This window comes from Oncorhynchus tshawytscha, linkage group LG03 (genome assembly GCF_018296145.1).
Source record: "Oncorhynchus tshawytscha isolate Ot180627B linkage group LG03, Otsh_v2.0, whole genome shotgun sequence".
Classification (NCBI taxonomy): Eukaryota; Metazoa; Chordata; class Actinopteri; order Salmoniformes; family Salmonidae; genus Oncorhynchus; species Oncorhynchus tshawytscha.
This window is the reverse complement of record NC_056431.1, coordinates 47,266,821-47,291,833: the sequence shown is the minus strand read 5'-3', so window position 1 is coordinate 47,291,833 and position 25,013 is coordinate 47,266,821. Positions and strand designations below refer to the sequence as shown.

The 25,013-nt window shown below is 41.3% G+C and overlaps 1 protein-coding gene across 1 annotated transcript; it reads left to right on the top strand.

The window, feature by feature from the left end:
• Positions 1-556: 556 nt before the first annotated feature.
• LOC112237465 (protein ADP-ribosylarginine hydrolase) lies at positions 557-6,169 on the top strand. Its single transcript, XM_024406060.2, has 4 exons — positions 557-725; positions 958-1,305; positions 4,221-4,584; positions 5,065-6,169. Exons 1-4 carry the CDS (start codon positions 629-631, stop codon positions 5,477-5,479), a joined length of 1,224 nt encoding a protein of 407 aa, XP_024261828.1. The 5' UTR covers positions 557-628; the 3' UTR covers positions 5,480-6,169.
• The last annotated feature ends 18,844 nt before the right edge of the window (positions 6,170-25,013 follow it).

The following is a 25,013-nucleotide window of genomic DNA, read 5'->3' as shown; positions in this document are numbered from 1 at the left end:
ATGAATCGCGCATACGGGAAGTCGACGCTGGCTGATCCCGCCCTGGTTTACATTATTATTTTACCTGAATTAGGGCCAGACTAGTTACCATAATTTTCTCACATTGCCATTGACAGTTTTTCTATTGTCTCTTTTTGATCCATTTAGATTGTATACAAAAAGTAAAAAATCTTCATGTTTTACTGTGACTTGTTGTAGGCTCCTAAGTGGACCATAAGGTTACAAATCAAACCAAATTAAGAAAAATAAAATAAAAGACGAAATAACTCGGCCAGAGTTTCTATTTTGGGTCCCAAGCCCGGATAAAGGAGGAGGGTTGGAATTGTGACGTTAAAAAAAACAAGACTCGATAGAAGAAAGTTAATTTGTCGTTCTAAACATATTGAGGGTGTTTTTTACTCACTTTTTGTCTCTCCTACGACGTTATTCCCCTCTCCTACAGCATCCATCACAACTACGTCCACATGGCCAATTATGCAAATTAGGCGATGATGTCATTTAGCGACTTTTAGGACAGCCAATAGCTACTTTCCTTACTGAGGAGTTGGCAACATTGCACAGGAAGTGTTTGTCATTTTTTTTAAGGAAGTGCTTTTCATGGCTCGTCGTGGTTTAATTGTTTCCTTGTATGGAGCTGAGCGGGATTGGATTCTACATAATCGAAACTACACAATCCCAGGAAGGGAACCGAACCTCAAGGTCTGCCTATCAACCACCAGCACAAGGTATCAATTTACTGCACTAGCTCGATTTGCATTATGTAAATTCAACAATTCTACACAATACATTCATATCGCTACATTCTGTGACGTTTGTCTTTTATCATTGATGGTTCAGTGACGCCCATTATGGTTGACAGCCTCATGTCTCGTCTCAACAGCTTTTTTCTGTATTTTATATTAATCGACATTCAATGTCACATTCAATTAGTCAATGATCCAATGGAATATTTTACAGAAGTGATTGAACACCAACCAGATCTCACCATGTCAGACACGGTCCCCCTGGAACAGAGGTACAAGGCCAGCATGGTCCTGAGTGGAGCAGGAGATGCCCTGGGCTACAACCATGGTAACTGGGAATTTGAAAATAATGGAGTGTTAATACATGAGCAAGTTCAGAAGAGAGGAGGTCTAGAGAAGCTGGATGCCATAGACTTCCCTGTTAGTGATGACACCGTCATGCACCTGGCTACTGCTGAGGCTCTGGTCAAGGTGGGGGAAGGGGCATCCCTCCCTGTGCTGTATCGAGCCCTGGTGGAGAAGTACATTGTAAGCATGACAGACATGGCTGGAAGAGGAGCAGGTATGTAACAGTTTATATTCCTTTGAGGTGTGTCATGTTGTGTTAACATGAGAGGCAAGAGGCAAATGGTAATATTTCTGCACACTTGGGCACGGTACACTTAACTTAGATATAAAGTATATATAGGGGACTTGCTTTGTTCTGACTGACATTTACACTAAAAATCAATCTGTGACCACCGTAGATCGAAACGGCTTGCATTGAGCAATAGCCCTGCTTCCCACGTACACAGTAGTATTTTGTTATGAGCCTGTGTGACGTATGATGTGACATCTGAAACCACTTTAAGCTGGGATGTCCCTTCTACCATTTAAATCGCTCTTCTGACTGTCCATCAACTCCTAGCTGAACCCTACCTCACAGGTGAAGCACATGCCTGCGATCGTTACATTATAGCACAGCAGGAGAGTGTGGTTTCATCACGTTATTCAAATAATCACTTTCCTATTGTCAAAGACAATTGGTGCGGCAGGGTAGCCTAGTGGTTAGAGTGTTGGACTAGTAACCGGAAGGTTGCAAGTTCAAACCCCCGTGCTGACAAGGTACAAATCTGTCGTTCTGCCCCTGAACAGGCAGTTAACCCACTGTTCCTAGGCTGTCATTGAAAATAAGAATTTGTTCGTAACTGACTTTTCTAGTTAAATGAAGGTAAAATAAATAGATAATATTAGCATGCAATGAAAGGTGCATTCCTAATGAGTTCTGGAAGCCAATCTAGAGCTCTGTGAGACGTTCACAGATTGGGGCAGATGTTTTGATCAAGAGAGACCTTTAGAAAATTTGCACACACATTTCTGCAAACAAATATTTTAGCGTTTACATTTTTTGTCATTTAGCAGACACTCTTATCCAGAGCAACTTATAGGACAGTGCAGACATTTTCATATTTTGTTATTTTTTTCAAACTGGTCCCCTGTGGGAAACTTACCCACGCATTGCAAGCACCATGCTCTACCAACTGAACTACATGTATTTTACAGTTCTAATGAAGGTGAAATCTAAGTCATTTTATAATTTACAGTTTTGTTGGATAGGAAATACAGTTGAAGTCGGAAGTTTACATACACCTTAGCCAAATACATTTAAACTCAGTTTTTCACCAATCCTGACATTTAATCCTAGTAAATATTCCCTGTCTTAGGTCAGTAAGGATCACCAGTTTATTTTAAGGATGTGAAATGTCAGAATAATAGTAGAGAGAATAATTTATTTCAGCTTTTATGTCTTTCATCACATTCCCAGTGGGTCAGAAGTTTACATACACTCAATTAGTATTTGGTAGCATTGCCTTTAAATGGTTTAACTTGGGTCAAATGTTTCAGGTAGCCTTCCACAAGCTTCCCACAATGAGTTGGGTAAATTTTGGCCCATTTTTCCTGACAGAGCTCGTGTAGCTGAGTCAGGTTTGTTGGCCTCCTTGCTCGCACACGCTTTTTCAGTTCTGCCCACACATTTTCTATAGGACTGAGGTCCGGGCTTTATGATGGCCACTCCAATACCATGACTTTGGTGTCCTTAAGCCATTTTGCCAAAGCTTTGGAAGTATGCCTGGGGTCATTGTCCATTTGGAAGACCCATTTCGACCATGCTTTAATTTCCTGAACGATGTCTTGAGTTCAATATATCTACATAATTTTCCTCCCTCGTGATGCCATCTATTTTGTGAAGTGCACCAGTCCCTCCTGCAGCAAAGCACCCCCACAACATGATGCTGCCATTCCCGTGCTTCACGGTTAAGATCGTGTTCTTCGGCTTGCAAGTGTCCTCCCTTTTCCTCCAAACATAATGATTGTCATTATGGCCAAACAGTTTTAGATTTGTTTCAACAGACAAGAGGACATTTCTCCAAAAAGTACGATCTTTGACCCCATGTGCAGTTGCAACCCGTAGTCTGGCTTTTTTTATGACGGTTTTAGAGCTGTGGCTTCTTCCTTGCGGAGTGGCCTTTCAAGTTATGTCAATTTATAGGACTCGTTTTACTGTGGATAAAGATACTTTTGTACCGGTTTCCTCCAGCATCTTCACAAGGTCCTTTGCTGTTGTTCTGGGTTTGATTTGCACTTTTCGCACTGAAGTACGTTCATCTCTAGGAGACAGAACGCGTCTCCTTCCTGTGCGGTATGATGGCTGCGTGGTCCCATGGTGTTTATACTTGCGTACTATTATTTTTATAGAACGTGGTACCTTCGGGCATTTGTAAATTGCTCCCAAGGATGAACCAGACTTGTAGAGGTATCCTTTTTTTTGGCATGGCTGATTTCTTTTGATTTTCCCATGATGTCAAGCAAATGAGCACTGATTTTGAAGTTCGGCCTTGAAATGCATCCACAGGTACACCTCCAATTGACTCTAATGATGTCAATTAGCCTGTCAGAAGCTTCTAAAGCCATGACATTTTCTACGCTGTTTGACAGCACAGTCAACTTAGTGTTTGTGAACTTCTGACCCACTGGAATTGTGATACAGTGAAATAATCTCTGTCAACAATTATTGGAAATAATACTTGTGTCATGCACAAAGTAGATGTCATAGCTGACTTGCCAAAACTATAGTTTGTTAACAAGAAATTTGTGGAGTGGTTGAAAAACGAGTTTTAACGACTCCAACCTAAGTGTATGTAAACTTCAGACTTCAACAGTACATCATATATATATTTCACACTTTCATGATTTGTATCATATTTGTATTGTGCAGTTGAGCACTTGTCCTCAAGTGACCTCAGCAATTCATTTTTTTTTTTACCAGAAAGGTGAGATTTTACATTTATTGGAGTATGCAACATTCCTAGTTATTATGGCCCTATCATCAAAAATAATTACTTTGGGGGATTTTATAGATAACATCTAGTTACATTTAAACCCACATGTTGACCTCCATTCAATTCAATAATTATACTCCCTCTGTCTACGATGTAGGCCTCACCTGCCTCAACAGTGTTGCAATGCACAGACAGAGAACTGACGAGGACATTAAGATTCCCTTCAACAAGAGGGGCGGAGGGTGTGGAGCAGCCATGAGGGCCATGTGTATCGGCCTGCGCTTCCCCGACCCTGAGCAAGAGCACCTGCTGATAGCAGTAAGTGTGGAGAGTGGGCGTCTGACCCACCACCACCCCACAGGCTACCTGGGAGCCCTGGCTGCAGCCCTGTTCACGGCCTACGCAGTGAGGGGCACCCTGCCCGTGGAGGCCTGGGGACACAGACTCATGGAGGTCCTGGACAAAGCCAAGGAGTACGTCAGGCATTCGGGCAATTGTGTGGAGCTGAACATGGAGCACTGGTGAGGCCTTTGTTGTGGTTATCTGCAGAGGAGGCTGGTGGGCGGACTGGAACGGTGTCAAACACATGGTTTCCTTTGATATGTTTGATACCACTCCATTCCAACCATTACAGTACGCCTGTACTCCTATATCTCTGCCCAACAGCCTCCTCTGTTTGACTGTATGCAGGTCACACTTCACACAATGTTCTTGCGCTGCAGGAAATGCAGGTGAACTTCGTGGTTTTTGTAAATTCACAGAACTGCACTAACACTCAGTTATATTAACAGTATTCCAAATTTTATGTAGCCTCATTTTGCCAGCTAATAGTCTAATCACCGATCACGCAACATTATTGGCTAAACGATCAATTCCTGTTGCTGCAGAATTATTTTACAGCAACAATACAGGCCAAATTAAATTCCTACATCTATGGCTGGGTTTACAATGTAGAATGATTTGTAAGTTTCATCTGCTTCTGACTAATCTCATTTTTACAGGGACTACTTTGTAATTCAGTGGAAATCCTATTTAGAAAAGAGAGGCATTCTGGATGGAAAGCACAAACCTCAGTTCCCAGACTCCTACGGTGTGAAGGAGAGGGAGAGTTTCTATAGGTCTGTGAGCTTCAATGGTTGTGGTGGCGCCAGTGGGCATGATGCTCCCATGATAGCTTACGATGCCCTCCTGAGGGCAGGCGACTCCTGGGTTGAGCTGGCCAATCATGGCTTCTTCCATGGCGGGGACAGCGACTCCACGGCCGTGATCGCTGCTGCCTGGTGGGGCGCACTGTTCGGCTTCAGAGGGGTGCCAGAGATCAACTACAGGAGGCTTGAGTACCGTGACAGACTATCCAAACTAGGGGAACGGCTATACAAGCTCAGGGGAAAACCTCTAGGTTCTTTGAAAGTGTGATGCAAATTAAACCAATAGATGGTTAAAGGTGAAATTCATTACATTTCCTGCAGATCTGTAATTTCAGCTACTTAAACTTTTTTTGACACTAATTTTGCATCCCTTGCTTTTTTAAAAACATATTTTTAAAGAATATTACTGGATCTGGAAAGATTTATAGAGTATTTATGATCTCAAACTGCAGTCTACCTACTGACTAGGAGATGGAGCCAGAATGTTCTGTATAATAACAAACATTTTCTGTAATGGCAACATTTTTTTTCTTTCTAGCCTATAATCAAGTCTTCACTAACATACATTGATGCTGCAGTTGTTGCACTATTATTGTACCATTTTAGCTATGGCAGAGTGTAAAAATTGACTGTTTTACTTCTGATTAGACTGATGCTAAATGAAGACTAAATGAAGTCTACAAGTACAGTGGTGACCAGAGGGTGGCAGTGTAACTTAACAAATCACTCTTGAAACTCTTTCCTGTCTCGCTCTCTCAATTTATTCAATTTCAATTTAAGTTCTTTATTGGCATGGAAAACAAAAACAAGTGAAATGGATCATTAACAAAAGTGAAATAATAACAAATCAACAGTAAACATTACACATGTTCCAAAAGAATAAAGACATTTTAAATGTCTTATGTCTATATACAATGTAACGATGTACAAAAGGGAAAATAAATAAACATGGGTTGTATTTACAATGGTGTTTGTTTTTCACTGGTTGTCCTTCTTGTGGCAACGAGATTGTTCTAGCTGTTCTCACATAGGAACTTCATTGGGAGGAAGGATGTTTAATTGGCCATTCTAGGCCCTTTTTAGACCTATTAAGACCATGATCTATGAACTGTACATGATACAGACACATCTTGGTGTCATTATACTCTATATAGTGTTCTCTTAAATATTGAGTACTGTATGTCTAGATTCTGAAATACAAATGTTCACATTCATTTATTCAACATCATAAATATGAGTACCTCAACTAAAACAGATTTGGCTTATTTTTAGACATTGTTTGTAATGTAACATTTCCAGAATGGGCTCTCTGGTACTTTTTAATGCAATTACCCATTTCTATACATTTACATTATAGCTCATTAACCAATTACAGCCCCCCCTTTAGGATTTCACATTCAGCAAGTCACCAGCATAGGGAGTTCTCTTTGAATCCATTTTCCCATTCATTGTGTTGGTGCTGATTGTAAAATTGACCACACCTTCAATTAGCATAGAGCCCACTGGAAAGGTGATGTACTTGTTGAGTGTATTGTTCCAAACAATATGGTCTTAAAATGAACGGTAAAACTTGACACCTAGTATCATAATATGACACTGTCATGACCCATATATTTACAGCTGTTGTGACATATATTGCATTATTTTATAGCTGGTTATGACACCTACATAAGTGTCAAACCCACATTGATTTAAATGTGTTATTTCCCTGCCTAGAAGTTTCCTTTTGTTTGAAAGTTTGTTTCTTAAATCCTTTGTTGTACTCATTACATTTTTTTCTACATTTTTTATTCATATTTGAAATTACTTGTAGAAAACACACTTTGATACTGTCAAGAAGCAGTATGACCATCCTGTCACTTGACGTGGACTAAGAAAATACACTATACAAAACATTACGAATGGCCATGACAGACTGACCAGGTGAAAACTATGATTCCTTATTGATGTGACATGTCTTAAGACAATTGAGACATGGATTGTGTATGTGTCATTCAGAGGGTGAATGCGCAAAACAAAAGATTGAAGTGCCTGTGAATGGGGTATGGTAGTAGGTGCCAGGCGCTCTGGTTTCTGTCAAGAACTGCAACGGTGCTTGTTTTTTCTCGCTCAACAGTTTCCCTTGTGTATCAAGAATGGTCCACCACCCAAAGGACATCCAGCTAACTTACAACTGTGGGAAGCATTGTATCAAGTCAACATGGGCCAAGTCAACATGCACATTAGTGTATAGTTTGAGAAACAGACGCCTCACAAGTCCTCAACTGGCAGCTTCATTAAATAGTACCCACAAAACGCCAGTCTCAACGTCAACAGTGAAGGGGCGACTCCGAGATGCTGGCCTTCTAGGCAGAGTTGCAAAGAAAAAAACATATCTCAGACTGGCCAATAAAAAGAAAAGATTGAAATGCGCAAAAGAACACAGACACTTGACAGAGGAACTGTACTGCATTAATGCAGGTTTGTTGGCCTGCTTGCTCGCACACACTTTTTCAGTTCTGCCCACAACTTTTCTATAGGACTGAGGTCAGGGCTTTGTGATGGCCACTCCAATACCTTGACTTTGTTGTCCTTAAGCCATTTTACCACAACTTTGGAAGTATGCTTGGGGTCATTGTCCATTTGGAAGATCCATTTGTGGCCACGCTTTAACTTCCTGACTGATGTCTTGAGATGTTGGTTCAATATATCAACATCATTTTCCTCCCTCATGATGCCATCTATTTTGTGAAGTGCACCAGTCCCTCCTGCAGCAAGCACCCCCAAAACATGATGCTGCCACCCCCATGCTTCACGGTTGGGATGGTGTTCTTTGGCTTGCACGCCTCCCCCTTTTTCCTCCAAACATAATGATGGTCATTATGGCCAAACAGTTATATTTTTGTTTCATCAGACCAGAGGACATTTCTCCAAAAAGTACGATCTTTGTCCCCATGTGCAGTTGCAAACCGTAGTCTGTCTTTTTTATGGCGGTTTTGGAACAGTGGCTTCTTCCTTGCTGATCGGACTTTCAGGTTATGTCGATATTGGGCTCGTTTCACTGTGGATATAGTTATTTTTGTACATGTTTCCTCCAGCATCTTCACAAGGTCCTTTTGCTGTTCTGGGATTGATTTGCACTTTTTGCACTGAAGTACATTCATCTCTAGGAGACAGAACGCGTCTCCTTCCTGAGCGGTATGACGGCTGCGTGGTCCCATGGTGTTAATACTTGCGTACTATTGTTTATACAGATGAACATGGTACCTTCAGGCATTTGGAAATTGCTCCATTACATCAGACCTCAGAGTGAGTTATAACAAAGCCTGTAGGGGATGATACCAATGCAGTCAATTTTTATTATACCTTTATTTAACTAAGCAAGTCATTTAAGAACAAATTCTTATTTTCAATGACAGCCTAGGAACAGTGGGTTAACTGCCTGTTCAGGGGAAGAACAACAGTTTTGTACTTTATCAGCTGGGGGGTTTGAACTTGCAACCTTCCGGTTACTAGTCCAACGCTCTAACCACTAGGCTACCCTGCCACCCCGATAGTTGTCTTTTTATAATTTCACAGTATCGCAGTGGAGGCTCCTCGGAAGAGGAAGGAGAGGACCGTCCTCCTCAGTGAAATTTCATAAAAATAGTGAAACACAAAAGAAATATTTTCTGGGATGTCGAAATAATTTCAGAATGATTTAAAGCTTCCCTCGCATCATCCATTAAAAGTTAGATTAAAGAGAGACGTTGACGCAGTGCATGTTTTTTGTGTGCGCTCAAGTAAGCTTTCCAGTTTACACCTGTATTTATTTAGCAAATATGATAATGCAATCACTCCAGACAGACCCAAGCAAAAACTAATTCCAGAAATGTTGCAGTAGCCTACGCTACACCAAAACATGAGAGATCTGACATGCTGTATGGGCTGAAAACAAGACGATGTTTCATTCTGATCAACTGTAGTCTACAAATAAGAGCAGCTGCATACAGCTGCATACCTGCAGGCCCATTTGGTCAGGGTGAACTAATTGATAACGTTGTGTATTTATAGTTAATTTGTGTGTCAGGATAAAATGTGAATGTGTTAAAATTTGGTTTATATTCAAATTGGGCTGGCTAGGCTGTCTATATGTTTTCAATCCAAAATGATTAACTGGAATTAATCAATCAACATAATAGTGATGACAGTACATTTTTTATGAAGCCTAAAGTTGCATAGGCCGTGCATGATGCATAAAGCAAGCTTAGCCCTGTGAGTTCTATTGTCTATCAGTTGTCTCTGTGTCTGGGTAGAGGAAATCCCCCTCTTAATCTAGTCTAAATATAATTCATATGGACAAGTAACAGGTTGCTGCAGTTTGACAGGGTTTTCATCCCCCAGGGCCAGGAGTATTTTTCAGGAGATTTTTAAAACCATGTGACCTGATTGGGGCGGCAGGTAGCCTAGTGGTTAGAGCATTGGACCAGTATCCGAAACATTGCTAGATTGAATCCTCGAGCTGACTAGGTAAAAATCTGTCGTTCTGCCCCTGAACAAGGCAGTTAACCCACTGTTCCTAGGCTGTCATTGTAAATAAGAATTTGTTCTTAACTGACTTGCCTAGCTAAAAAAAAGGTTAAATAAATAAATAAAATTAGGAAAAACTGGTCCCATCATAGCCCTTATACAACTTTTTTTTAAACTGATTAAGCACTGTCATACCTTATAGGATCCAGAGTTTTCCTGGTTAGGTTAATAGAGAAGGAAAAACTCAGGGGGTAAACATTGCCCCACCACCCTGGGACCTATGGGGCCACCAGTCTGCTTGGAGTTGTCAGGTATGTGGATTTATTCAGGAACGTTTCTTGGGCTACTTTGATGTGTCAAGTTGACAAGATGCTCAGTCTGTGTTTTACTTTGTGAATTTCGAGATGTCTGAGTTTAACTACATGGAACAAATTGTAGTTCAAACCTACAATGTCACTGCTGTAATGGAATGTATCTACTATTTGTATTTCCAGCGAAGTCCCCTCCTGTTCGCTGATTTAAGAGGTGATGACTACTCCACTACCATTGTCAACTCGGTCCTGACATGAACTGAAGCCACAACTCATGTGCCCGCTCATCCACTGGCATGTTGAATGTTTCCTCTCCAAGCACTGAGTGCCCCTATTCATTTTCTCTCATTTCTGTATGTAGAGTTAATTACATACAAACACAATCACATTATTACACATCAATGATTTTACTCCTTGCTTGGACCAACTCATTCTTAGCTCTTTGGTCTAGCTGTGTAGTGTGTTGTGGTGTTTTTTGTCTTCCCAGCCAAATCCTGTCCTCCTCTGAACACCTCAACTCATGCCTCATACCCTCATTCAATCACTGCTGTGATGCCTTCCCAACACTGTGTAAGTAGCCCCCTCATTCCCATTCCCCATAATATTGTACTATAAATGTCTCTATTAAGTTCTTTCGGTTAAAATAATTAGTCTTTGATGATTTTTGAAACACACTTTGTCATCTCAGTGCGTTCCACGCCTATGCCGTGGGTCTCCCAACCTCAAAAGTCACCAGTTTCCACTGCGGTATCGATATACTAAACCTCCCAATTCCTCATTCTTTCCCTCTCTTCTAGCGTTGGGTGAACCTCAAGACGATGCAGGAGCTGCAAAAACCTCAGCAACCCTGTGAGAAACCCAGGTAACGACCCACATACATACAAACCACTTTACACCAAGGACATTACAATCACAGAATTTGAAAGAAGTGGTTTCATTTAGTTTTTTTGCACTACAGAATTCTACAGAGCACCTGGCTCTCCCTCTACCCCTGCCTCTTGCCCTGCTAGTCGGACTGCCATCAACATTGTCCAACGCAACCAGCACATACAATGAATGACGTTAGCAGGACATCTAACATCTTGCTATGAGAAATACTTTCTTACATACATTGGCTATTTGAAAACAATTTCACAAGGTTGGAACTATTGCAGCTAGCACGGAAACTTGACAAATTGCACGGAAACTTGACAAATTGCACAACTGTTGTTGTAATACACCAAGAAAAATGGGGATATCTCCTTTAAATCACCCAGAAAATATACCTCTGTTGATATTCCATACATTATCAAGCATTTCACAAGTTTTCCAGATGCTGACTGTTAACTCTTGGTCTGTAGCAGCTTCCCAGCAGAATGGGCTTTGGGTAGGGCAGATGAACCTGTAGCCATATTACTTCAACAATATTTAACATGAGATCCTCTCTAAGCTTTACAGGAATGTGGTTCTGAATATAAACGGTAACACCTCCACCTTTTGGCATTTCTGTATTTTCTGTAGATGTTATAACCATGTATTGCTACCACTGTATCATCAAAGGTATTATCTAAGTGAGTTTCAGAGATTGTCAGAATGTTAATGTAATCAGTTACCAGCAAATTATTGATTTCATGAACCTTGTTTCTTAAACTACACATATTAACATGGGTTTATTTTTAGTACTTTTTTAGCACCCATGAGAAGCAGGATAGCGTACGCCCGCTTCTCCCTGCGATAGGTCCAGATCTCCCACAGCAGGCAGTGCCCTGTCAGATCCAGAGCGAGGGAAAGGAGCCGAACTTGACGATGAAGCCGCTACTGGAGTCAGCGTTGATGGAGTCAGCACCGCTGTCGCAGACACAGGCAATCCCAGCAATGAAGGCGTACGTAGATCAGGCACCAGTGCAGTGACACTATTCCTTATGTCAATCTGCTCCGAACCTCTCGCAGTCACTCCCGTCAGCTTAGCAGCAGGCCGCTGCGTTCGATTTCCACGACTTGAGACATGGGACCAGCGTTGACTGGAAAAATCTTCTTGCTTGTTCTCCATCTACTTCACTACAAGATCTAGGAGACGGAGACGACTTCTTTGGCAGGCAAGTTCGAGGTAGTACAGGCCATTCTGATAGGGACAGATGACAAGGCGAGGAAACATCCACCAGACCCGAGCAGCATCCATTAACAGGAGTTGAGAACGAGAAAGTTCCAATTTGTGTTTTCCCCATAAATTTGTGCAGAATTAAGGTTTGCTTGCTAAGCATAGCCTCCTCATTCCTGTAATCCTCCACTAGCAAACCATTTCCGCATTGGAATTCCGGATTGTCAATATTTTCCCAGACAAGAGCGTAATAAACACAGCTTCTACAGCGCTGGAAACGTTTGTTAGATATTCCAGGCAAAGGGGGCTCCATTGCAACCTAGCTAACCGGCTAATTGGTAGCAGGTGTTGACACAATAACGAATGAGCAAAATATTTTTTTACAATTTTGAGTAAATTAATTGTTTTATTTCACAATCAAGACATACTCCATATTTTAGAGCACGCTGTAAGGAGTATAATGACACCAAGATGTTGTTTGTATCATGTATGTTTCACAGATCATAGGGTCAGCAGGCATGTACACTGTATGTGAGAATTGCCAGAACAATCAGAGATACCAAAAATATTTCCCCCTCCTGCTGGCATGGAATCGCCCAATAGGCTGTCTTAGAAAATGAGAACCATTGTCAAGGTGTTAGTTAGTCTTATCTTTGAAGAAAAACTGGATAGACAATATGAGAAATGTTCCACCGCTTTTCATGTCAACAACATACGCCTGACCGTTATGGGTTTTTACAGGAGAGTGTGAAATTGAATCTGACAGGCACCCTCTGCAGTTCCATGGAACAAAAACACACGTTCCTAGATTGCATGTTCCACGCACACACACAGACAGGAGACTTCACCTCAACTCAGAACAGAAAGGAGAGGAGCACCCTCCTCAAAGCAAATATTAGCAGGTTTATTTCACGGAGAAAGAGGAGTGAATGTAATATTGTTATTAACACGGCAGACTTAGGGTTATAAGGATGTGGAATGTGTCACAATCACCTGTTGTTGATGGTATTCATGTGAACAATTAAGAGGGAGGTAAAGTGGTCAACTTCTGCAAGTAGCAACAAGCTTTCCAGGACAACGGTCCGCAACTGCTGGGGAAGAAGCAGTCCACTGCATACAGTTTAACATTCGCCATCAGTGAAGAGTAAAAGAGTTATAAGTAGTGCAACTACTGGTCTCAGTCATTTAGACCAAAACCTTTTGTAGTCACTTGAATTGCCTAACGTGATGTCACTAAATGATATGTGTCAGCAGTGTGAAATTCCCTCCTCACCAGTGAAGCTCATGACTGTAACTTCACTGAACCTGTAGGTAGATTGCTGTCTTAGCGCTGAAGGAAATCATGATTCAAACATGGGAAACGGTCAGTGAGGAGGTAGCGAGGAGCCACGTCTGTCAAGAGCAACACGTGTTGCTTAGAGCTCCGTGCCTCAGTCTTCCCCTTGAGGTGTTGGATCTTACACAACACTGCACTACCAGTCTTTATCAGTCACCACAGCGTCAGGCCCACCGTTAGCCAACACATTTCTCACTGGAGTATGTCATACTGACGGATTACTCTGTCAAACTTTTATCTCTCTGATCAATAAAGTCCCAGTTTGGATTACAGTATATCTAACAAGAACTAGGGCATAACATTTACATTTGAGGCAATGGAGATTGACTAAGTGTTTTTTTCTCTTCAAATGTAGCAATAGCTGGTAACAGGAATAAAAGTTGGTCAGTAGGCCTATAGTTGCAGTCTTCAGAAGACGTGATGTGAGAGAATGGCAAGGAGGCAGAGAGGAAATGATTGCCACCATATCATTTCTATCATGACATTTGCAATCTCCGCTCTCCCAACAAAAAAGTAATTGCATGTCGACATTAACCAGAGGGAAAATATATGGACCGGAGAATGATTCAGTATATATTGTAATGTTTCCATAATATCAAGTTACTAACTAAACATGCTACCGTATAGTTATGCGTTTTATTTTTGGTATGGAGTCTGTCACCCTATGTCAAGTATTTCACTCCATTAGAAACAAAACATATGTTTCTTTGATTGCTTTAAAAACAGTCAGATAAGAAATAACATCACACCACAGAATGAAATTAGCCAGTTATTGATACAGTACAGGCCAGAGAACATTGGGCTTATCCTTATCTGTGTAGGACAAGTAACATAATCAGTGTATCAATGTGAAACCAAAAGAAGCACAAAAAAATACAAACTGACGTCAGCACTCAACTATTTCAAGGAACTTGGGGTTTTTAGAGTTGCGTGGTCAGCTTTTCAGACTTTTCCTAAAAGTAAAAGAAAAGGCAATTAATGAACACAAGCATTGCTATTGCCATGGTTTATCAGAAGAATAAAAAAAACATGGTTCCAACTTATTATGAAAAGTGAAGCAGTTGGGCTGACTAACATCTAATGTGATTGATGTGGGGAGTTAGTCACCATAGAACACACCACCTCTTGATAATTTCAACAGATAATGTAGCTAGTAAGACATCATCACATATCTACCACCCCCAGTTAACTTCTTGATGCACCCATCCCGTTAGCGGGATCATTTTCATCAACATCCGCTGAATTGCAGAACGCCAAATTCAAATTAAATTACTAAAAATATTTAATTTTCATGGAATCACAAGTGCAATATAGCAAAACACAGTTTTACCTTGTTGTTAATCCAACTGGCGTGTCAGATTTTTTAAAAAACCTTTCGGGAAAGCATACCAAGCGTTTATGTAAGGACATCTCTCTCAGCAGACAAAACATTACAAACAGCTAGCAGCCAAATAGATTGGTCAGACGAAAGTCAGAAAAGCAATAAAATGAATCGCTTACCTTTGATGATCTTCGGATGTTTGCACTCACGAGACTCACAGTTACACAATAAATGTTCCTTTTGTTCCATAAAGATGATTTTTTATATCCAAAATACCTCCATTTTGTTGGCACGTTATGTTCAGAAATCCACAGGCTCGGCCGGTCACGACCAGGCAGACAAATTCCAAATAGTATCCGTAAAGTTCGTAGAAACATGTCAAACCTTTTTTATAATCTATCCTCAGGTTGTTTTTACAATATATAATCGATAATATTTCATCCGGACTGTACCTCCTTCAATAGGAGAGAGAGAGTAAATGTCTGCTCCAAGCTGTTGCGCATTTAAAATGCTGCTGGCACCCAGCCATACAATGACGCAATGTGATCTTTCGCGCTCATTTTTCAAAATAAAAGCCTGAAACTATGTCTAAAGACTGTTCACAACATGTGGAAGCCATAGGAAAAGGAATCTGGTTGATATCCCTTTAAATGGAGCGAAGGCAGGCAATGGAACAGAGAGCTTTCAGGAAAAACAGCACTTCCGGGTTGGATTTTCCTCAGGTTTTCGCCTGCAATATCAGTTCTGTTATACTCACAGACAATATTTTGACAATTTTGGAAACTTTAGAGTGTTTTCTATCCTAATCCGACAATTATATGCATATTCTAGATTCTGCGCCTGAGAAATAGGCCGTTTCACTTGGGTATGTTTTTCATCCAAACATCAAAATACTGCCCCATACACTCAACAAACTAACCCACCATCTCTGTGGTACAGTACAGTACAGTGCTGGCATCATTGTGACCCATGAGCAATGTAAACATGTCATTCATATTTCATTGGGGTATTGATTTGAGGTCCGAGGTGGGGGAGCAATGGGACTAGGTTAGCCTCTGTAGCAGTTTGGCTGAAATTATTTGTGGTTTATTCATGTCCAGGAACTCCTAGGAAGGGACACAAACACTATCACACCTTACATGCTCAGGTTTGGGATGGCTCTTCCTGACCTCGTCCTCCTGAAGCAAAAAGGAGATGGAAGTGTAGTGTCTAGAATTATTTGGTTATCTTTTTTGAAAGCTAAAGAGGATTCAGTTAACTATATACACTACCGTTCAAAAGTTTGGGGTCACTTAGAAATGTACTTGTTTTTGAAAGAAAATCATTTTCTGTCCATTAAATTAACATCAAATTGATCAAAAATACAGTGTAGACATTGTTAATCTTGTAAATGACTGTTGTAGCTGGAAATGGCTGTTTTTTAATGGAATATCTACGTAGGCGTACAGAGGCCCATTATCAGCAACCATTACTCCTGTGTTCCAATGGCACATTGTGTTAGCTAATCCAAGGCTAATTGATCATTATAAAACCCTTTTGCAATTATATTAGCACAGCTGAAAACTGTTGTTCTGATTAAAGTAGCAATAAAACTGGCCTTTAGACTAGTTGAGTATCTGAAGCATCAGCATTTGTGGGTTCGATTACAGGCTCAAAATGGCTAGAAACAAAGATCTTTCTTCTGAAACTTGTCAGTCCATTCTGGTTCTGAGAAATGAAGGCTAGAAATTACCATGCAAGAAATTACCAAGAAACTGAAGATCTCATACAACGCTGTGTACTACTCCCTTCACAGAACAGCGCAAACTGGCCCTAACCAGAATAGTGTGCCCCTGTGCAACACTGAGCAAGAGGACAAGTACATTAGATTGTCTAGTTTGAGAAACAAACGCCTCACAAGTCCTCAACTGGCAGCTTCATTAAATAGTACCCGCAAAACACCAGTCTCAACGTCAACAGTGAAGAGGCATAAATGCCATATCTCAGACTGGCCAATAAAAATAAAAGATTTAGATGGGCAAAATAACACAGACACTGGACAGAGGAACTCTGCCTAGAAGGCTAGCATCCCAGATTCGCCTCTTCACTGTTGACGTTGAGACTGGTGTTTTTGGCCTGAATGCAAAGTGTCACGTCTGGATAAAACCTGGCACCATCCCAATGGTGAAGCATGGTGGTGGCATCATCATGCTGTGGGGATGTTTTTCATCAGCAGGGACTGGGAGACTAGTCAGGATAGTACAAACTCCAAAAAGGTCTGAGACACTAAAGTCCATGGAGAATAAGAGCACCTCCTCCCAGCTGCCCACTGCACTGAGGCTAGGAAACATTGTCACCACCGACAAATTCACAATAATTGAGAATTTCAATAATTATTTTTCTATGGCTGGCCATGGTTTCCACCTGGCTACCCCTAGAGTACCCCTCTCTTTCTAAAATTATCTGCCGCAATTGTTGCAACCCCTATTATTAGCCTGTTCAACCTCTCTTTCATATCGTCTGAGATCCCCAAAGATTGGAAAGCTGCCGCGGTCATCCCCCTCTTCAAAGGGGGAGACACCCTAGACCCAAACTGTTACTGACCTATATCTATCCTACCCTGCCTTTCTAAGGTCTTCAAAAGCCAAGTTAACAAACAGATCACCAACCATTTTGAATCCTACTGTACCTTCTCCGATATGCAATCTGGTTTCCGAGCTGGTCATGGGTGCACCTCAGCCATGCTCAAGGTCCAAAACGATATCATAACCACCATCGATAAAAGACAATAAAAAAGGGGTGTGCAGCAGTATGTGCAGCAGTATTCATCGACCTGGCCAAGGCTTTCTACTCTGTCAATCACAACATTCTTATCGGCAGACTCAACAACCAGTTTTTCAAATAACTGCCTCGCCTGGTTCACCAACTACTTCTCAGACAGAGTTCAGTGTGTCAAAACGGAGGGCCTGTTGTCCGGACCTGCCACAGGGTTCAATTCTCGGGCCAACTTTTTTCTCTGTATACATCAATGATGTCGCTCTTGCTGCTGGTGATTCTCTGATCCACCTCTACGCAGATGACACCATTCTGTAGACTCCTAGCCCTTCTTTGGACACTGTGTTAACTAACCTCCAGACGAGCTTCAACGACATACAACTCTCCTTCCATGGCCTCCAACTGCTCTTAAATGCAAGTAAAACCAAATCAAATCAAATGTATTTGTAAAGCCCTTCTTATACATCAGCTGATATCTCAAAGCGGGCGGACGGACGGTTCTGACTTAGAATATGTGGACAATTACAAATTCCTAGGTGTCTGGTTAGACTGTAAACTCTCCTTCCAGACTCACATTAAGCATCTCCAATCCAAAATGAAATCTAGAGTCGGCTTCCTATTTCACAACAAAGCCTCCTTCAAACATGCTGCCAAACATACCCTTGTAAAACTGACTATCCTACCGATCCTTGACTTCGGCGAGGTCATTTACAAAATAGCCTCCAATACTTTACTCAGCAAATTAGATGCAGTCTATCACATTGCCATCTGTTTTGTCACCAAAGCCCCATATACTACCCACCACTGCGACCTGTATGCTCTCGTTGGCTGGCCCTCGCTTCAAATCCGTCGCCAAACCAACTTGCTCCAGGTCATCTATAAGTCTTTGCTAGGCCAAGCCTTATCTCAGCTCACTGGTCACCATAGCAGCACCCACCCGTAGCACGCGCTCCAGTAGGTATATTTCACTGGTCACCCCCAAAGCCTATTCCTCCTTTGGCTGACTTTCCTTCCAGTTCTCTGCTGCCAATGACTGGAACGAATTGCAAAAATCACTGAAGCTGGAGACTCATATCTCCCTCACTAACTTTAAGCATCAGCTGTCAGAGCAGCTCACAGATCATTGCACCTGTACATAGCCCATCTGTACATAGCCCATCCAACTACTTCATTCCCATATTGTTATTTATTTATTTTTGCTCCTTTGCACCCCAGTATCTCTACTTGCACGTTCGTCTTCTGCACATCTATCACTCCAGTGTTTAATTGCTAAATTGTAATTGCTTTGCCACCCTGGCCTATTTATTGCCTTACCTCCCTAATCTTAGCTCATTTGCACACACTGTATGCTTGTTAATTCCATGTGTAACTCTGTGTTGTTGTTTGTGTCGCACTGCTTTGCTTTATCTTGGCCAGGTTGCAGTTGTAAATGAGAACTTGTTCTCAACTGGCCTACCTGGTTAAATAGAGGTGAAATTTTAAAAAATAACATAAAAAATGGATTGAGGGAAAGATGAACGGAGCAAAGTACTGAAAAATCCTTGATGAAAACCTGCCCCAGAGCACTCAGGACCTCAGACTGGGGCGAAGGTTCACCTTCCAACAGGATAACGACCCTAAGCACACAACCAAGACAAACCAGGAGTGGCTTTGGGACAAGTCTCTGAATGTCATTGAGTGGCCCAGCCCGAGCCCGGACTTCAACCTGATCGAACATCTCTGGAGAGACCTGAAAATAGCTGTGCAGTGACACTCCCCATCCAACCTGACAGAGCTTGAGAGGATCTGCAGAGAAGAATGGGAGCAACTCCCCAAATACAGGTGTGCCAAGCTTGTAGCGTCATACCCAAGAAGACTCGAGGCTGTAATCACTGCCAAAGGTGCATCAACAAAGAAAAGCGTCTGAATACTTATGTAAATGTAGTATTTCCATTTTATTTTTTAATAAATGTGCAAAAATGTCAAACAAGCTGTTTTTTCTTTGTCATTATGGGGTATTGGGTGTAGATTGATAAGGGGAAAAAACGATTTCATCAATTTTAGAATAAGGCTGTAACGTAAGAAAATTTGAAAAAAATCTAGTGGTCTGAATACTTTCTGAATGCGCTTTATGCAGTATACCACTTAGATGAAACTTTATGCTTACAATGTTCTACTATGAATTCAATTGGCTGTTTTTCCTTTAGCAATGCACTTCTGATGTTTGCTAATATTTGGTTTAGTGGCCTTCGTCCAACCCCATAAAATGCCTATTACTTCTGAACTATGTCACCTGAAAGCTTATCCATTGCTAATTCTGGCCCAGTAAAGGTAATGTTTTCCAGAGGAACCGCCATTATCCCCTTTCAATTTATTTGCAGGCTTTTGTCCTGTCCTTAACCCTCTGCAAAAACATCAGTCCCCCTCCCCTCCTCAGTGTCACAGGCCCTGGATGTGAAGTGACAGGTTATGGAGGTGGAACTAAAGCTAATCACCTCCTCAAGAACAGTTTAAAGCAAGAGGGACTGCATGGAGGAAAGGATTATAACTTTGGTCAGCCACTGAGAAGTACAGAAGCACAGGCTGAACTCCCTGTGGATACAGAGACATGCAAACAGAGCTTTAAAAAGTCTCTCATCGATTCCATTTGTCAGAACCTATTGTGGTGTCTCATCCTGATGGTTAACTGGAAAAGTCACGAAATAAGAAAGTTCAACTGAAACTTCTACATTACAGTATATCAGGGGTCTGCTCTGTGAGCTTCTTTCACTTTTCTAGCTTCAGGCTACTTTACCTTAACACTCCCTGTGATCCTCGTACCCCTTTTTTCCTTCCCACTGTCTGGTTGCTGAACCAGATAGGACCGAGCCAACAGGTGGCCTCTCCTAAATCGTTGTCCTGGAGAGTCGATAGGCTAGAGTCTACCCATTCCTGAGTGACCATCCCACACATTGTCTGGAAGACATCAGCTTGACGTTGAAACGTCAGTCACCTATACTCATCCCGAACAATGGATTAAAGTGAGTTTAAATAAATGAATGTCTGCCTTTTTTTGTTGAGTACTCCAACTAGTTCAAACCTCAAATTACTCATTTTGGAAGTTTTTCTTGGTAAGCCCTTTTCAGTTGAGTCTTGGTTTTCCCATGGGCATGGACTGGCATGAAAGAAAGACAGTCCTTACAAAAATGAATTTGTCGCGGCAAACTTCCTAGTTTGTGGCAAATTTGCTTAACTCTAAATAGTGTGCCACAAAATGTTGCCAGAAGATTGCAAATGTTTGCCATTAGTGGTAAAGCTGAAGCAAACCTTCGGCAACAATAGAGGGCTTGCAGTTGATGTACGATGCCTCCTGGTGGCCATGTTGGAAGACAACCTCATTAATTCTTCAGACAAAAACAGCCGAGTGGCTATCCCAAACTGCATGACAACAGTGCCTAAAACTAGTTGATTCATCCCCACTGTCATTTTTCTGTGGAGTATTTGGCTGCTCTAACAAGGCAGTGAAGACAATGGGAAAACACATGTCTATAGATTCCCTGCAATCATGAAACACCATTGGTGATACCAATGAGGTGAGACTCAAGAACTGTCAGAAAAGCGAAGAAACCTTTTTGCTCATCAGAACCTGAACTCAGATAGCTGGCAGTACAGGGTCTGCTGTGATCATTTCATCACTGGTAAGTCAAGTCTGATCGATTTTGAGTTTAGTTTAGCTGTTATGCTAACCAGGTGTTAACAACAACACTTCAGTAAGTTAGACAAAATTAGCTAGCTAAAATCAGCAAAAAAAGAAACGTCCACTCACTGTCAACTGCATTTATTTTCAGCAAACTTAACATGTGTAAATATTTGCATGAACATAACAGGATTCAACAACTGAGACATAAACTGAACAAGTTCCATAAACATGCGACTAACAGAAATTGAATGTGTTCCTGAACAAAGGGGAGGTCAAAATCAAAAGTAAAAGTCAGTATCTGGTGTGGCCACCAGCTGCATTAAGTACTGCAGTGCATCTCCTCCTCATGGACTGCACCAGATTTGATTGTTCTTGCTGTTAGATGTTATCCCACTCTTCCACCAAGGCACTTGCAAGTTCCCGGACATTTCTGGGGGGAATGGCCCTAGCCCTCACCCTCCGATCTAACAGGTCCCAGACGTGCTCAATGGGATTGAGATCGGGGGCTCTTCGCTGGCCATGGCAAAACACTGATATTCCTGTCTTGCAGCAAATCACGCACAGAACGAGCAGTATGGCTGGTGGCATAGTCATGCTGGAGGGTCATGTCAGGATTAGCCTGCAAGAAGGGTGCCACATGAGGGAGGAGGATCTCTTCCCTGTAACGCACATCGTTGATGTTGTGACACACGGCACCAGACCATGACGGACCCTCCACCTCCAAATCGATCCCGCTCCAGAGTACAGGCCTCGGTGTAACGCTCATTCCTTCGACGATAAACGCGAAACATCTGCAGTCCTCATGCCTAAGGCCCGTTCATGCAGATGAGCAGGGAATCTTTCTTTTGGTGTTTTTCAGAGTCAGTAGAAAGGCCTTTTTAGTGTCCTATGTTTTTAGACCTTAATTTTTGACCTTAATTGCCTACTGTCTGTAAGCTGTTAGTGTCTTAAAACCGTTCCACAGGTGCATGTTCATTAATTGTTTGTGGTTCATAGAACAAGCATAGGAAACAGTGTTTAAACCCTTTACAATGAAGATCTGTGAAGTGTTTTGGATTTTTATGAATTATCTTTGAAAGATAATGGGGAAGCTATTTTTACACCTTCAAAATTGACCTTTATAACAAATAGTTGCATGCTTCTATCATCACATTTGCAGACTATTCCTAATGTGGCTGGAGACATTAGCAGAATATGTTTTAATAAGATGATAGCCTCGGCCTACTCTATTGACACTGACAACAGTTCAATAAAAACAAATGCTTTGAATTTCTTGAAAGCAACCATGTAATCTAGGCCGAAAAAGGGTCCTGGCTAAAAGGGATCCAGCTTTGTCAAATTAACGTCAAAAGTATATATTTATTTCATTTTAGATAACCCTAACTCTTTTCCTAACCTTAACCTAATTGTCCTGTGCTGCTACATTAATTCTCCTAACCTGCTACGTAAACGTTTCTAATCTGCTATGAAATGTCAAATATTAGGTTAATTTGACACGCGCTGGATCCCTTCTAGCCATGACTATGAAAAGGGGAGACACAAATTCTACAACATGACATCCATATAGCCTGGAGGACATTATTGTCAGAAATAACTCCAGTGGTTATCATATATTCACATAATAATGCAATGATCATTTGTTGAGAACTTCATAAGAGTGTGGAGGGGGGGGGTGTATGGACATTCGGACAAAGGCCTCAATGGTATAGGTCAACCTAATGTGGTGAATATTGGTTGTTCCAGCCCCAACAATAGATTTAATCTTTATATGGCACTAAAACACCTGAATGAATTAAACACAACCAAACACTTGCCCTGGTGGTATCGGTGACCTGAAGAAGTGATATTCTAACATCAGGAGTACTTGTCATTTGTTGATGTACTAATGTAGGTGTACCAGCTCACCTCTATCAAGACACCCATGTTGACTGGATTCCCACTGTGAAGATGAGCAGTGCTGCAGCAGCATCAGTTTATACTTCCACTACTTCCCTATATAGCTACATCCCTCAGCTATACGAGATGGTTGTCATATGGTGTGCTTTGGTCAATCTAAATGATTCTGTTGTGCCGTTTGAGTAGAGAGCATCTTCACCTTGTCGTCATGACAAAAGTGCCCTCTTAAACTGTATGAATATATGAAATGTAATTTGGAATGTGTAAAATACTATTGTTTACGATATTGTGAACATACTGTACTTTAATAATAGGCTATACTGTTGTATGGATCAAATGATACATATTTTGTCATTTCCACTTAGACCCATTGAATAAAAAGCTTTTTTATAGCCCAACTGTTTTCTTTCTTTGAGAATAGAAAACATTTAGCAAAGACAATGTAATTGTTGTGGTAGTCTTAGGAAAACCATCTTAATTATCACAGTAGTACCTCTTGGGTGCCACTCATACCTACTGGGAGAAAAGTGTCAGGCATTGAATTTGTTAGTAGTAGTTGTGTGTATGTCTTAAGCTAAGGACCTCATCATCTCCCGCTTCCAGATGTTTCACCACCTAGATTACAAGGGTTGGATTTGCACTAAACAATTTCATGTCAGCACAATGGATGTACAAAATCTAGTATAATGATTAGCCTCATACATTGTCTACTGGTTTCGTTTTTAAATTGAGAACATATATCTGAACAACACGTAAACAATGTGCGAGTTAAGCTACTCTCTACTTCAGGTGCACAATGTCAAGGGGTGCATTGCAAATGCCCATTATAATAATGCCATCACACTGTAGGCCAGTGGTTCCCAACTCCTCGAATACCCCAAACAGTACAGTTTATTGTAGCCCTGGACAAACACACCTGATTCAACTTGTCAACTAATCATCAGGCCCTCAGAGTTGAATCAGGTATGTTTGTCCGGGGCTCCAACACAAATGTGGGCTGTTGGAAGTCCTCAAGGACTGGAGTTGGGAACCACTGCTGTAAACCTATGGCTGCATTGGTGTTGCATGCCATAATCAGCTGCAAAATGGGTTCACACGGCTGATATCCTGAAACAATTGTGACAATCAAATAAAACTAATTGGAGAGGATATGACTGAGAATACAACACAGAAACAGACAAATTAGAGACGGATTCCCTTCTTTATTGCCGGATTGTGATCTGTGATTAATCAACATCGACACTAGTTAATCTTGCATAATAGTTAAGTTAACAATTAAAACAAGTTATTACAACATGTTATTATGCACATCTGGTTAGAATGCACATGTTCAGTGCGTGATATTGGAATATGTTTCTGATTGGATGTGCATAGCTTGATTTGCAGGCCCTCATTGGTTGTTGGCCAGGGTATTCTAGTGTGCTACCTTTGAGCGAGTGCAGATGAACTCAGTTTGGAACCAGCTATGTTTTATCTGCTGTCATGTTGGAAATAAACCATTTTCGTGATGTTAATGCTTTATAGTGTCGATTTTCTCTTTGCGATAACTAAAAAGAACCCGCTTCCTTTAACCGGGGATGCAACAGATTGGCTACAAGGTACCAGACTTTTTGTCTGACGGGGAACAGAGAGAACAAGAAAGTGCTAGCTCCGTCAAGACAGTCTGTGTAGAAAAGCTAGCACCGAAGAATGGGCAAGGCCTAGGAATTTCACTTTGAGGAAAGTGAGGAAGGTTTCGAAGCCTATTTGGAAAGGTTAGAACATTATTTTGAAGCTAATTGGCTAAAGTACAAGGATGATAAGTCAAAAGCCATTTTTCTAATGATTGTTAGCAGAAACACTCACAATTTGTTAATGGACTTATGTGCGCCACAGAAACCAAGTGAAAGACATATTGACAGAGTTGGTTGCGCTGTTAAAAAGTCACTATGTACCGAGGACAAATTCTATTGCTGAAAGAT